Source organism: Labrus bergylta, chromosome 16 (genome assembly GCF_963930695.1).
Source record: "Labrus bergylta chromosome 16, fLabBer1.1, whole genome shotgun sequence".
NCBI classification, from domain to species: Eukaryota; Metazoa; Chordata; class Actinopteri; order Labriformes; family Labridae; genus Labrus; species Labrus bergylta.
In genome coordinates, this window is record NC_089210.1 from 5286829 (window position 1) to 5300251 (window position 13423).

Below are 13423 nucleotides of genomic sequence, written 5' to 3' on the forward strand. Positions count from 1 at the left end.
AAATAAACAAAATGAGCAGAAAACATGAATGAACTCTGTTGGCCAATCTGTGCTCTTTATTAAAGGTCAGAAATGAAACAGATTTTCTTTATGGAGGGTGATGGCTGCTGGTCACTGGAGCTCCACACTTTAATTCTCTTCATCTGGAAGGAAAAAGAAACAAAACAGAGTTAATATAGAAACACGTTCTCTCTGTAAGCAAAGGAAATCATTCATTTTGGTCATGACATGGCGTGATTCAGGAAGTGTTCTCTGTTCAAATTCTCCAGATATGACCTGAGCGAACCTGCTTTTTTAACACAAAATAAAGAAGATTATTCTCAGACAAGATTAAAACATCACAGGAAGCGGGAATGTTTAACTTATTATCACCGCATAAAGAAATGGTTTAAAGTTTAAGGAAATCATCTCCAAGATCACTTCACTGCCAACATCATTGACCATAAAAGAAAAGCCCTAGTTACATACACATCAAGTACCGGTAGATACTTGATGGCCCAGAGACCACGGTATCCAGGATGTGGAAACAAAGTGTGATTCTTTAATCCACAGGATAGTTTTCCACTTCACCTCAGTTCAACTTAAATGACCTCAAGTCAAGTGAAAGCGACGGCCTTTCTGGATCTGATTAATATACAGTTTCCTCTTTGCATGATAAGAGTTTCATTCAGTATCTGAGAATGCAGTGATGAGCCGTTTGTTTTCTTGTATTTTTTTTAGATCCCCATTAGCATTATACACAAAACCCACGTACATGTACAGTTACTTTCCAGTTGAGGGACCATCTTGCTCACATTATTTATATTTTTCCACAAGCGGTTGATAACTGTATTTATGGGATCAAAGCAGTAAAAGTATATCTTTCTATCTGTCTACAGATTGAACATAGATCTAAGAAAGATAGAAGAAAGACCTAATTTACACGACGGCATGTCATTTCTGTCTCCACTTGGTCGCACGTTTACAATTCTCCTCTACTCTCAGTGTCGTGCACGGCGGAGTTTCGCCCCGATGTGCGCACGCACGCACGCACGCACGCACGCACGCACGCACGCCTCCAGCGTTTTGGAGGTATCTCGACAATTTGAACCACTTTTTAATTTTATTTAACAAAACCCTGATGTCTGAACTCTTCATAGGATCAAACAATCGTATTCTGTTTGTTTGTGGTCAGAAAATGACTGCATCTTTGGTCTCCTCAAACATGTTCTCAGACCGGCAGAGTGTTGTCTGACCCGCCTCACATCCGAGTATGAGCTTCTACCTTCTGGCAGACAATACAGATACCCCGACGTAAACTGAACCGTTATAAAAACACTTTTGTTCCCACGTCAATCAGAATTCTGTATAATGTTTGTGAGGCTGTGTGGGTTGTGCAATAGCGTCATGGTGTTCTTTTTTTCTATTCTCTTACCTTTGTTCTCTTATCTCTCATGCTGTGTTTTTGCAGATCATGAGCACTATACGTATGTTGTGTTGTCTTGTATTGGTATTTGTTTTTCTATTGTTTTCATTCATTGATTCGAGCTGAAGCAGCTGAATGTTTGGCAGCACTTTGAGTCCAACTCAAATTTTCTCAAGGGGAAAATAAAGTGTCTTGTATGAATCTCACCTTCTTCCTCCTCGTCCTCCTCGTCTTCTTCTTCCTCCTCCTCTTCATCAGAGCTGAAGGTTCCATCAGGCAGGCTGTACACCCGGATCACTTGCTGTTTAGAGAAAACAAAAACAAAACAATCACATTAGCTGTCAGATTCTCCACTGCCTTTCAACAGTTAAGGTTTCTGACTCCTCCCAGCTCAGCGCGGAGCAGGATCTCGTCGACTCGCCTTGTTGGGGTCCTTCAGGATCAGGTACTTCCCCTCGTCCAGCTTGCGGCAGATGTCGATGACACAGCGCAGGATCCCCCAGGCGTTCTCCATGCTCAGGTTGATCTGGCTGGCGAACTCGTTGGGTTTGAACTGCTGGGTGCCCAGGATGACATGACGAGCCGAGTCCTTTGCGTGATAACGGGAGACGTACCTGAAGGACACAGCGATCAAGTTACACTCAGTCCTAACTTTTTAAAAACACTGCTCACTTCAGGTTGTATTTGACTTCTGCAGAGACTGAGAGAAGAGGTTTAGTGCGGTGTGTTTGTGTTCCTCACCCCAGTTTCAGGTACTCTGATCCAGCAAGCATGGCACAGCAAGTCCAGCGGGCCAGTTTGTAGCTGTTGTTCTTCAGCTCGGTGGCGAGCACGGCTCCTCTCTGAGAGTCCAGCTTCTGACGCCAGTCCACCCCGTTACAGTGCTGACAGGGAAAAACACAAGACAGATTAGTTGTTTGGCATGTCAATGATTAGTTTGGTTTAATGAGTAATGCTGATTTAATGTCCTAGATATTATGTATAGACTTCCAGAACTTGATTTTAGCTTTATTATGAAGACACACGTTTGGTCTTATTTCAGATTCAGTTGCCGACCTTGGTCAGTTAAGCAGATAATTAAAAACCAACAAGATGAACCACTTTCAAATCAGCTTCTCCTGCACTCTCACCCTGGAGTCCCACTCGTTCAGAGTCTTCACGTTGATGAAGGAAACCTCTCCGTTGGCGCCGGTCATCACGCCATCGTGCTCACAGCGGACAATCAGATCGATGTCCTCCCCGAGCTTCCAGTGACGATATCTAAAAAAACAAAACCAAACGTCAGGCTGAGAGGACGCTGTGATAACACCCAGTAAAATAAAGAGTGCTAATGTAAGACTCTATAAAAGTTATTAAACCTCCATAATGAGCTCAGAGGGTTAAACTGTCTCATAACCAAAGATCAGACGTCGCTCTGGTTATGAGACAGTTTAACCCTCTGAGCTCATGGAGAGGCTTTAACCATCGATCTGGATAAACTTCAGAGGTCGCTCAATCCAGAATGCATTCAGAGTTTCAGGACTCTTTTTCTGTAAGAGGTGTTTTTAAACCCAGCAGCTCCGTTCACCGTCTCACCTGTAGGCCACTGATGCCACCTCACTCTTGTCCATGTCCTCCTCCACAAAGGGGTTTGGGTTGGGAAACTTGTGGCGGTCTCCGCCCTGAAAAAAACAAAAGAGAACAAGTTCTCCTTAAAATAAATCTAGGAAGAATTACTGAGCTCTCTTCTTGAAGGGAGCACATGTTGACAATCTGCATCCAAAAGACTGGAAAAAGATGGAAACAGCCAGCAAAGTGGAGTTTGCATTGAATAAATATTTTCCCACTCACCATTCGTAAACACTGCTGGCTGAAGTTGTGATTGATGTAAGTTGCCTCCATTGCCAGGTTGCGAGGAGAGTTGAAGGAGTTGCCCTCATCCTGCGGTGGCTCGTTGGCCGTCTCGCTCACGGTGAGCAGATCTGAAGCGACAAGATAAAGTCACATGATGTTAACGTGTATCTGATGTTCAGTGTCAAGCAAAACAATGGGAGGACAAACATGAAGATGTCAGAAGAAATCTGTTCCAATGGTGGATAACCCGGATTTTTGATCACAGCTGTCCTCGTGCGTCTTGGCACACTCTGCACCAGCAGCCTTTCACATGGCTCTTTGGTCATGTTATGCCACGCTGAGATTCAAGCAGCTCCGCTTTGTTCGATGGCTGCTCATCAGGTGATCATCAGAACAGTATGTCATTAACTAGAACAAGGTGTACCCGTGTTGGAATTCAATTAACTGTGACTCAGCAATCACTGATTGTAGAGATAATGATTGAAGGAACATTTTGGAGGTATCCCTACATTTTTAACCACTTTTTTATTTAATTTAACTAAACCCTGATGTCTGAAATCTTCATAGGATCAAACATTAGTATTCTGCTTGTTTGTGGTCAGAAAAAGACTGCATCTTTGTTTTGTCGTAACCTGAAGTTGTTCTCGTCAAATAAAAACCTAAAAAAAAAAGTGAGTGTACTTGCAAGTTGTGAGTAGTGATGTGTATCATTTCAAAACTCAACACTTAAACCTATACATAGTAAAAGAAAAGCAGAGTGGAGGTGGTCTCTTGATAGTTTTTCCTGAGCTGTATCATTCTCTGTGATATAGCAGTGTTACAGATGTCATTTAAAGTTCACTTATTATTCAAAATACACTTTACAATGTTTTTCTAACATTAATATGTGTCTCTAGTTCCCCCAATGTTCAGAAAAGTCCATCCTCTCCATCTTCTGCCTGCTCCACTTTTCAGAAAATGTGTGCTCAAACAGGCTGTTTGGAGATTTTCCCTTAGTGACATCACAAAGGGCAGTAACCCCTCCCCCAGGTGGGAGACACTCCCACAGCTAGGTGTTTGTTCTGCCCTCTGAGTCTGCCTCCTCACTGTAAACAATAGGGCATGGAGCGAGAAAGCCTAGGCCACATCCCCTTCCAGAGAGGGGGCGTAGTCATACACAGCACATTTGCATTTAAAGCTACAAACACAGAAACAGCCTGTTTTGAGCAGGGCTGAAACAGGGATTTATAGGCATGATCAAATACAGGATCAGAGTGGATTTATAGCAATAAACTTAACAGCCATGTTTTGAGGAGCTCTGAGACTTATTTAAACTGGTTGAAAAAGGAGGACAATATGGGACCTTTAAAATATCTTCTCACAGCCAGAACTCAAACTATCTACAGGTGCCGATGAACAGAATGTCAGACTGTTGACTTCTACTGGACAGAGACAAATCTCTTGACAGTTGAAGTCCTTACAGTGAACTTTTCAAAGTCTCACCAAAGTCAGAGTTGTCCCTCTTGTCGAAGAACAGCTTGTTTCCGACTCTCTGCACGATGATGTCCCAGGAGTTGACTGAGCGCGTGCAGCACATCAGGGTGGCCAGGATGGCGTCAGTGGCAAACACGTTGCCCTGAGTCTTAGCCAGCTGTGAAAGGACAATCACACAGCTGCTGTTTAAAAGAGATGAATTTTTGATGTAATCGTTGTGTTAACTGGCGCAGCTCGTTAGCAAACCTTGCGGATGACGGGGTCGTCGGTGGTGGTGACGGTGTGGAAGATCCTCTTGATGCTCTTCAGTTGCTTCTCGTTGCGGGTGGTGACTCGGTCGAAGGCCTTGTCGTAGTACTCCAGAGCGCCGCAGCACTCTCTGCAGGAGGGACAACACACTCATGATCATCATCGTATCCCTCACGGAGACGGGTTTAATGACTTCACGGCCGACGGGTTCACTCACATGTCATCGGGGTCGGCCACCTCCATGTATCTCATCTTCATCAGTCGGGGGAAGTCCATCTCCTCCTTCACCTCCCAGTCGCTTCTAACCTCCACTGATGAGTCTCTGGGCTTCAGCTGCGCCTTAAACATCACCGAGTTATTGTCATCATCATCTTTCACCCCTTGCCATCTCTACTCATGTGTCTGACCAAACAACAAGGCATTTTGACAGGTGTTCTTAATGGTATTTTAAAGGCTTTCTGTCCTGAAAATGAATAAATCAACCCTGTAGAGTGTAAATAATTAGTTTCTTCTATTTCTCTCCATTTGTGAAGCTTTTAAGATTCGAGGAATATTCTATAAAAGTTTTTTTTTTAATTACAGATTGATCTGCCGGTCATATTCTTCAATAAATGTAACACAAGAGAAAATGCTTATTATATTTCCCCACAATCTAATGTTTTTGAATGCCTTGGTGGTCGGGGAAAGACAAAGGTATTCATCTTTCCATTATATGTCACAAAAAAGAAGCCGACCACTTTACCTGAGATTTCTGGTCCCACTTCTGACGCACTCCAAACTGCTTCTGAAACTTCTTCTGCAGCCGCATTCGGTCTCTGAGGAGACAAAACCACACGTTAAGCTGAAGTCTCCAACATGCTCAGACTTTAAACACAAAGTGTACAGACGCCACCTCCTGTCGGGCTCTTGGTTCTTCTCTTGTTTAGAGGAAACACTGAGGAACATTTGCTGTGAAAGCCTCACCTCTCTTTCTGCTTGGCGCTCTTGGGGAGCGTCTGCATGTTGAACTGGGTCATGTTTCTGCGGTCTTTGTCCCGGCGCAGATTCCTCTGTTTTTAAACACACAGCGTCATGTTAAAGGACGAGTTCAATCTGACTACAACCAACTGAAACTTAAAGACTCACGTTAAAAAATAAAATTCTCACCTGAGCAAACCTCATGCGGTTCCTCTGGTAGGCCGTCTTCTGTGTCTTGGCCGTGTCCACCAGCTGGAAGCTCGTCTCGTCCTCCTCGTGGAAGTAAGCATACTGACTTCCTCCTCCGAACTGAGATGAGTACTTATCTGCAGGTAAAATACAGGATGTGAACTTAGGACTTGTACTTCAGATTTAAATTAAATCACGCTGTATTGAAATATCCTTTTCCGTATAGTATTTACATAAGATTATAAAACACATCCTCAGGTATCCCCGAGTGAGACATTTCAGATGAAATACATGCCACTATATTTTAATCGGAGGCTTAAATATGATATCCGTCTCACTCACTTGTGTATCTCTTGTCCTGATAAGTGGCTCCGGTCCAGTCAGCGACCTGTCAGAGAAAAAACAAACAAGTGAAATAAAATTGTATATCAGATGTTACATCTTTCACCACAAACCATTAGAGCTGCTTAAAGCAAACCAGGGCTGAACTCATTTTTACCTTATTGTGTTTTCATTTATTTTTTGAATATGTCTTTGGAATTAGTGTATCGTTATCATATATTTCAATCATCATGCGCTCATTCAATCAATGTTAATTTCATCTTTCTTATCAAATGAAAGAAACTTGACTAAAAAAAGCTGAAGGCATTCTGTCAGTGACTTCATGAAAACATAATGAAAGATATCAGACCTTTCCCAGGCGGTCTCCTTTGCTGAACGGCTGGTACGGCATGTCTTTGAACTTCTCTGGGACCGCACATGGACCCCATCCGGACGGGTTGTCCTGGATCACAGGGGCGTTAAACTTAGCCATGACCTGGAGTCATAAAGAGAAGGACAGAGAGAGGGAGACTTCAGTAATACATAAAAAGTAACAACAGACAACAAGAACATAAACATCACACACACAGGGTCTCAGCCAATAAGCAGCACTGATTTCTCCAGCAATGCACCACAAATATGCACTGATCAGCTTGCGCAGTGGGCTAGTCATCATCGACCAACAAACATACAACAAGAAATCTACTTTTCAAATGTAGAACTGCAACCTGCTAATTCTACTTCTTATCACCATTATTATTTCACAAGCTAAAACCTAGCGATGTTTATTGTCATTTAAACTGATAATCATGAAATTACAGAATTACAAAAAAACTACAGCGTGGTAGAACTGACAAACGACCTTATTTTTGTAAATAAATCAAATAGCATCAGATTGCAATAATTTACTTTAATACTTTATACCTTCCCCTTCTGTTTATGAACTGATCAGTTTATAGCTGTACTAACAATAAGTAAAGCACTGGCTCTCATTACTGTCTATCATTCGCAGTGAGTAACTTAAGTATCAATACACATTTTTATATATATCCACTAGGTTTACAGTGTGTGTGTGTGTGTGTGTGTGTGTGTGTGGGGGGGGGACAAGCCGACACGACAACACAAAATGACTTCTTTCCCTGATTTCCACAAAAATAACACAAAAATAAATCTTCCCCCAATATAATGGTAGGGGAAACACTGGGATAGAAGAAAACCAAGTCTGTGACCACTTTTAACCTTTAACCTCTATTATTGTCTTGTGTCACTTGTGCCTTTGTATTTGTATTTTATTTGTAATTTATCTTCCTCTGTTACCTGCCTCGGGACAACAGATGGAAACTAGCACTTCTGCTATAATCTGTCATTTTTACAGCTGTAATTATTATTGTTCATTAATATGCACTGTCCCTAACAAATAAATAAAATAAATAAAATAGATAGATAGATAGATAAATAAATAAATAAATAAATAAATAAAATAGATAGATAGATAAATAAATAAAATAAAAATAAATAGATAAATAAATAAATAATAAATAGATAAATAAATAAAATAAAAATAAATAGATAAATAAATAAAATAAAAATAAATAGATAAATAAATAAATAATAAATAGATAGATAAATAAATAGATTTAACGGATGCAAAAGTGAACTGTGTTCATCTGACACTGTATTTCTTTAGGAAGGGGTGCAGGAATCTGAATCTGTGTCTTTAATAGAAGAAGATTGAATGGATGATGTTTTACTTTATTAAATACATTAAAGGCCATTAATGATCTATATTCACGAGTCTTTCGGCCTCTAATGCTTCTGTAAGCCTTTCTGGTGACACTAGAATACCAAAACAATACATTTTAAATACAATATAAGTAGTAATATTCATGCATTTTTAGTTTTGTTAGCATTTTCTCTGCTCGGTGGTACCAGCTGACATCCTGCACAGCAATGTTATCTTTATTTCACTACAGCGTCTCATGTAAACACAAGAAAATAGATTAAACCTTTTAAATAAAGACGTATTTGGATGAACTTTCCCGCTCCTGTGTTTACAAAGAGGTAGAGTTTAGTTTTCCATCAGATAACAGTAAAGGCCGTGGGCTCTTTTCAGCTCTGACCCGGTGAGCTAACTAATGCTAATGCTAACCCATTTTGCCAGGTGGCCGCGTCGGAGATGCTAAGCTAACTGGGTGGAATGCTACATTCACGTAAACACGACACGCTAAGATTTATTTTTCAAACACGACTGAAAAGAACATCTTTTCCTAAGTCGGCACATGGTTTAGGGTTTTCTTACCGTGAAAGATTTGACACACTATCGAACCTTTTAGTCCAACTGGTCCTCTCACGGTGTAAAGCTCCCACAGAGCGCCGGTGTGAAAGGAAGTATGACGCTGCCGCAAAGTGGACAGTGGTTCTTGCCGTACAACGAGTGACACTGTCGTAAAGCTGAACCTGCAGTGCACCGATGGTTAGAATAGAATAGAATGCCTTTATTGTCAATTGTACAACGAAATTATTTGGCTTCACCTTAAAGTGCACACACATACAAGCATCCACAGCTAAAAACAAGAAAAGAAGGTAAGATGGGCAATGTATGGTAGGAGTTATTTACAGGTAGTAGCATAGCAAAATATAAATAGATAGTGCAGAAATATAAAATAAATATTGCACAGTATGAAATGTAAAATTATTGCAGAAATATAAAATAAATATTGCACAGTATGAAATGTAAAATATTGCAGAAATATAAAATAGATATTGCACAGTATGAAATGTAAAATTATTGCAGAAATATAAAATAAATATTGCACAGTATGAAATGTAAAATATTGCAGAAATATAAAATAAATATTGCACAGTATGAAATGTAAAATATTGCAGAAGTATAAAATAAATATTGCACAGTATGAAATGTAAAATATTGCAGAAATATAAAATAAATATTGCACAGTATGAAATGTACAATATTGCAGAAATATAAAATAAATATTGCACAGTATGAAATGTAAATATTGCAGAAATATACAATAAATATTGCACAGTATGAAATGTAAAATTATTGCAGAAATATAAAATAAATATTGCACAGTATGAAATGTAAAATTATTGCAGAAATATAAAATAAATATTGCACAGTATGAAATGTAAAATTATTGCAGAAATATAAAATAAGATAAATATTGCACAGTATGAAATGTAAGATATTGCAGAAGTATAAAATAAATATTGCACAGTATGAAATGTAAAATATTGCAGAAATATAAAATAAATATTGCACAGTATGAAATGTAAAATTATTGCAGAAATATAAAATAAATATTGCACAGTATGAAATGTAAAATATTGCAGAAATATAAAATAAATATTGCACAGTATGAAATGTACAATATTGCAGAAATATAAAATAAATATTGCACAGTATGAAATGTAAAATATTGCAGAAGTATAAAATAAATATTGCACAGTATGAAATGTAAAATTATTGCAGAAATATAAAATAAATATTGCACAGTATGAAATGTAAAATTATTGCAGAAATATAAAATAAATATTGCACAGTATGAAATGTAAAATTATTGCAGAAATATAAAAAAGATAAATATTGCACAGTATAAAATGTAAAATATTGCAGAAGTATAAAATAAATATTTCACAGTATGAAATGTAAAATTATTGCAGAAATATAAAATAAGTATTGCACAGTATGAAATGTAAAATTATTGCAGAAATATAAAATAAATATTGCACAGTATGAAAGGTAAAATTATTGCAGAAATATAAAAAAAGATAAATATTGCACAGTATGAAATGTAAGATATTGCAGAAGTATAAAATAAATATTGCACAGTATGAAATGTAAAATATTGCAGAAGTATAAAATAAATATTGCACAGTATGTGTGGTGAGGGTGGGACGGTCAATGCATGTCCAGGTTCAGTGTGGTTATGGCTCTGGGGAAGAAGCTGTCCTTGAGTCTGTGTGTCTGTGCTCTGACAGACCTGTAGCGTCTGCCAGAGGGCAACATGTCGAACAGATGAAAGCCGGGGTGTGAGCTGTCCTTTACAATGTTTTTTGCTCTGTTCAGGCAGCGGGAGTTATAAATGTCCTTAAGTGAGGGGAGTGTGCAGCCGATGATCTTTTGTGCTGTGTTTATTACTCTCAAGCACCTAAAAAAAAAGCTTCAGTTCTGCATGCCACCACACGAGGGCGGCATACTGTCATGATTTTATATAACTTCGTTAAAAGCAGCTCCATTGATAAAAAACTTGTACACAGAATTATTGTAATTTTTCTAAAGGAGGCCTAAAAAAACGAATTACTTTTGTAAAATATTTAACTTATGTCAATACTGTCCATTTGCACATTTACATTTAATCTTCCATATTTAATCTTCCTATTTAAGACTTGTAATACTAAATTAAATCCTGGTTGTATATATTCACATTCTTAGTTTTGATATCTTTTAGTACTTATTTACTTTGTAGTTAATATTATATTATGTTTAGATTTGCTAACATTGTGGTTTTTTACTCATATTGTGTGTTGGATAACCTGCTGCTGTAACGCCACAATTTCCCAGTTTGGGATCAATAAAGTAATTCTATTCTATTCTATATAGTTTTGGTTTAATAGCACAAGAGCGCCACTCCTGGTTGGTGCATAGAAGTTAAAAGTCTCTTTTAAACAGTGTTTAAACACCATTTGTATGGACTATCACACACAGAGAAACACATTCATGTAAAAGGCAAAATCCATCACACGCAACTTATAAATAAATAAAGTGCCAGAGTCTAAGATCTTGATGAGTTAAACATACATAAGTAGCCATGTAGATTTAAGGTGCAGAAGTCATAGTCCACATTAGTTATTGCACAGGCTCAGGTTTGGTCATTTTAAATGCTGATCAAGAAGGTGAATTGCTTTCGGGGAAAAAACTGTGAAAGAGTCTGACTGTCTGTGACTTTATTGACCTATAGCGCCTCCCTGAGGGCAGAGTGTCAAACTGGAGCTGTCCTCCCCGCGAGCTGTCTTAAACAATGCTTGTTGCTCTTGTGAGGTAGCAGGTGTTAGTAAGAGAAGAAAGCAGCCAATGGTTTTTGTGCTGTATTGATTACCCTCTAAAGTGCTTTTTTTTGATCAGCCAGCATACCACACAGAGGCAGTATGTCAGCACAATCTCTAATGTGGAGCGGTAAAAGGTCACTAGCCTTTGATTAGTATTATTTCACCTGAGACCTTTCAGGAAGTGCAGAGGTTGCTGTGGCTTTCTCACCACAGCCGTGGTGTTGTTGAGCCAGGATATATTGTCTGAGGAATTTAAAGCTGTGAACTCTCTCTCCCACACATTCTCCATTTATTAAGATGGGGAGAGACTCTGCTCTACACTTCCTGAAGTCTGTGACAAGTTCTTTATTTATTTTTTGGTGTTCAGCATCAGGTTGTTTCCTGAGCACCATGACGACAGCCTCTTAATCTCGTCTCTGGAGGCAGATTCACCTCGTCCTGAAATGAGACGACCACAGTGGTGTCCTCAGTGGCATATGTTGTGAATGTGGTGTGGATGGGTTTACAGTCATGAGTGTAGATTGAGAAGAGGCTGGGCTGGAGCTTGGGGTCGACCTGGCCTTTGATCCAGGTGCAGGTGTGTGTGTGTGTGTGTGTGTGTGTGGAGTCCCAGGTAAGAGTTTTCTGGTCAGAATGTCAGGGAGGATTGTATTGAACACAGAGGTATAATCTATAAAGAGAAGCCATACGTAGCTCCCTCAGTGTTCCAGGTGATTGAATGCTGTGTGGCGAGCTATAATGATGGCAATCGTTGAGGACCTTTGACCTGTATGCAAACTGACACGGGTCAAAGGGAGGATGGAGGCCAGCTCCGATGTGCCTTAGTGCAAAGCATTTCATCACAATGGGGGCGAGTGCAACGGGTCTGTAATCATTCACACTGTCGACAGGTACAGGAATGAAGAGGGATAACAGCATGTGCAAGGGACAGGAAATACTTCCCCAGTGAGAGTCTTACAAAGTGTCAGAGTGTCCTTTTTTAATGAAAGATGAAAATCAATTTCTTTTAAAAGGTTTGCTTATCTCAGCCTTAAAAGAAATGTGCTCTCTCAGTGTGTTTTTGTCATCGACTGTAAATATTAATGGACGAAGCCTGAGTGACGTCGACCAGTTGTTCCTGCAGGGGGCTTTGGAGTCCCATCGATATCGGTTGCCATGATGGAAAGGCTGTCTCATCCTATCTTTCAGTCAACCTAATAACAGGCTAAGAGCTGGAACTGGGGCGGTGTTTAAGCCCTTTGACAAACCGTTACATCATACTCGCCTGTCAGTCTTGCCAGCTAATGGCCTTATTCCTCAAATACTTGCTTTTGAGCCTCGCGTACACGTAGACAACCACCGCCTTCTGCATATTTTGTGATACATCCAGACCACTTAGGTCGTCTGTGACAGGTCTGATTTCTGTCCCCAGAGTCAGAAGCAAACTCAGAGAAGCAGCGTTCATTTTCTATGCTCCTTATAGCTGGAATAAACTCCCAGAAAACTGCAGGTCAACATTTATTTTAATAAAATTTGAGACTATAACTCTGTTACTTTTACACCCCCTGTACAGTGTGTGCCGATTAAGAAATGAACTAATCCGACCTTTTTCCGATTTCCGAACCAGGCTGTAAACATGTTAATTTCTGCTCTAAAAGAGGCTTTTTATGAATGGGTGTGTATGTGACTTCCTGTACTTCTGCAGCCAGCCTCAAGTGGACGCTCGATAAACTGCAGGATGTTGCACTTCCACATTGGCTTCAATTTTCATCATCAGAGGTTGCCGCTTGTTTTTTTTGTTTTTTTTTATGAAGTGTGTTTTCATCTTTGTTTTGCATTTTCTCATTTGTGTTCTCCGTCATCATCAGTCAGCGCTTCTTAACCTCTTATTCATGCTGTTCTTCAGAAATGATGCAGAGTGTGCTCCTTACTTCAGAAGTGTAAATG

General features: G+C 39.4%; 1 protein-coding gene across 2 annotated transcripts; it reads right to left on the reverse strand.

The window, feature by feature from the left end:
- Window positions 1-25: 25 nt before the first annotated feature.
- eif3d (eukaryotic translation initiation factor 3, subunit D) lies at window positions 26-8851 on the reverse strand. 2 transcript variants are annotated; one of them, XM_065964651.1, is made up of 16 exons: window positions 8727-8851; window positions 6798-6923; window positions 6449-6494; window positions 6107-6243; window positions 5924-6009; window positions 5703-5775; window positions 5178-5293; window positions 4958-5090; window positions 4721-4868; window positions 3236-3366; window positions 2981-3066; window positions 2536-2665; window positions 2147-2289; window positions 1827-2019; window positions 1613-1706; window positions 26-143 (listed from the first exon to the last, which is right to left on the reverse strand). In XM_065964651.1, exons 2-16 carry the CDS (start codon window positions 6918-6920, stop codon window positions 130-132), a joined length of 1653 nt encoding a protein of 550 aa, XP_065820723.1. In that variant the 5' UTR covers window positions 6921-6923; window positions 8727-8851; the 3' UTR covers window positions 26-129. The 2 variants fall into 2 exon arrangements, with proteins under 2 accessions (XP_065820723.1, XP_020508353.1); XM_020652697.3 differs by having other exon boundaries at window positions 5178-5299.
- Between the last annotated feature and the right edge of the window lie 4572 nt (window positions 8852-13423).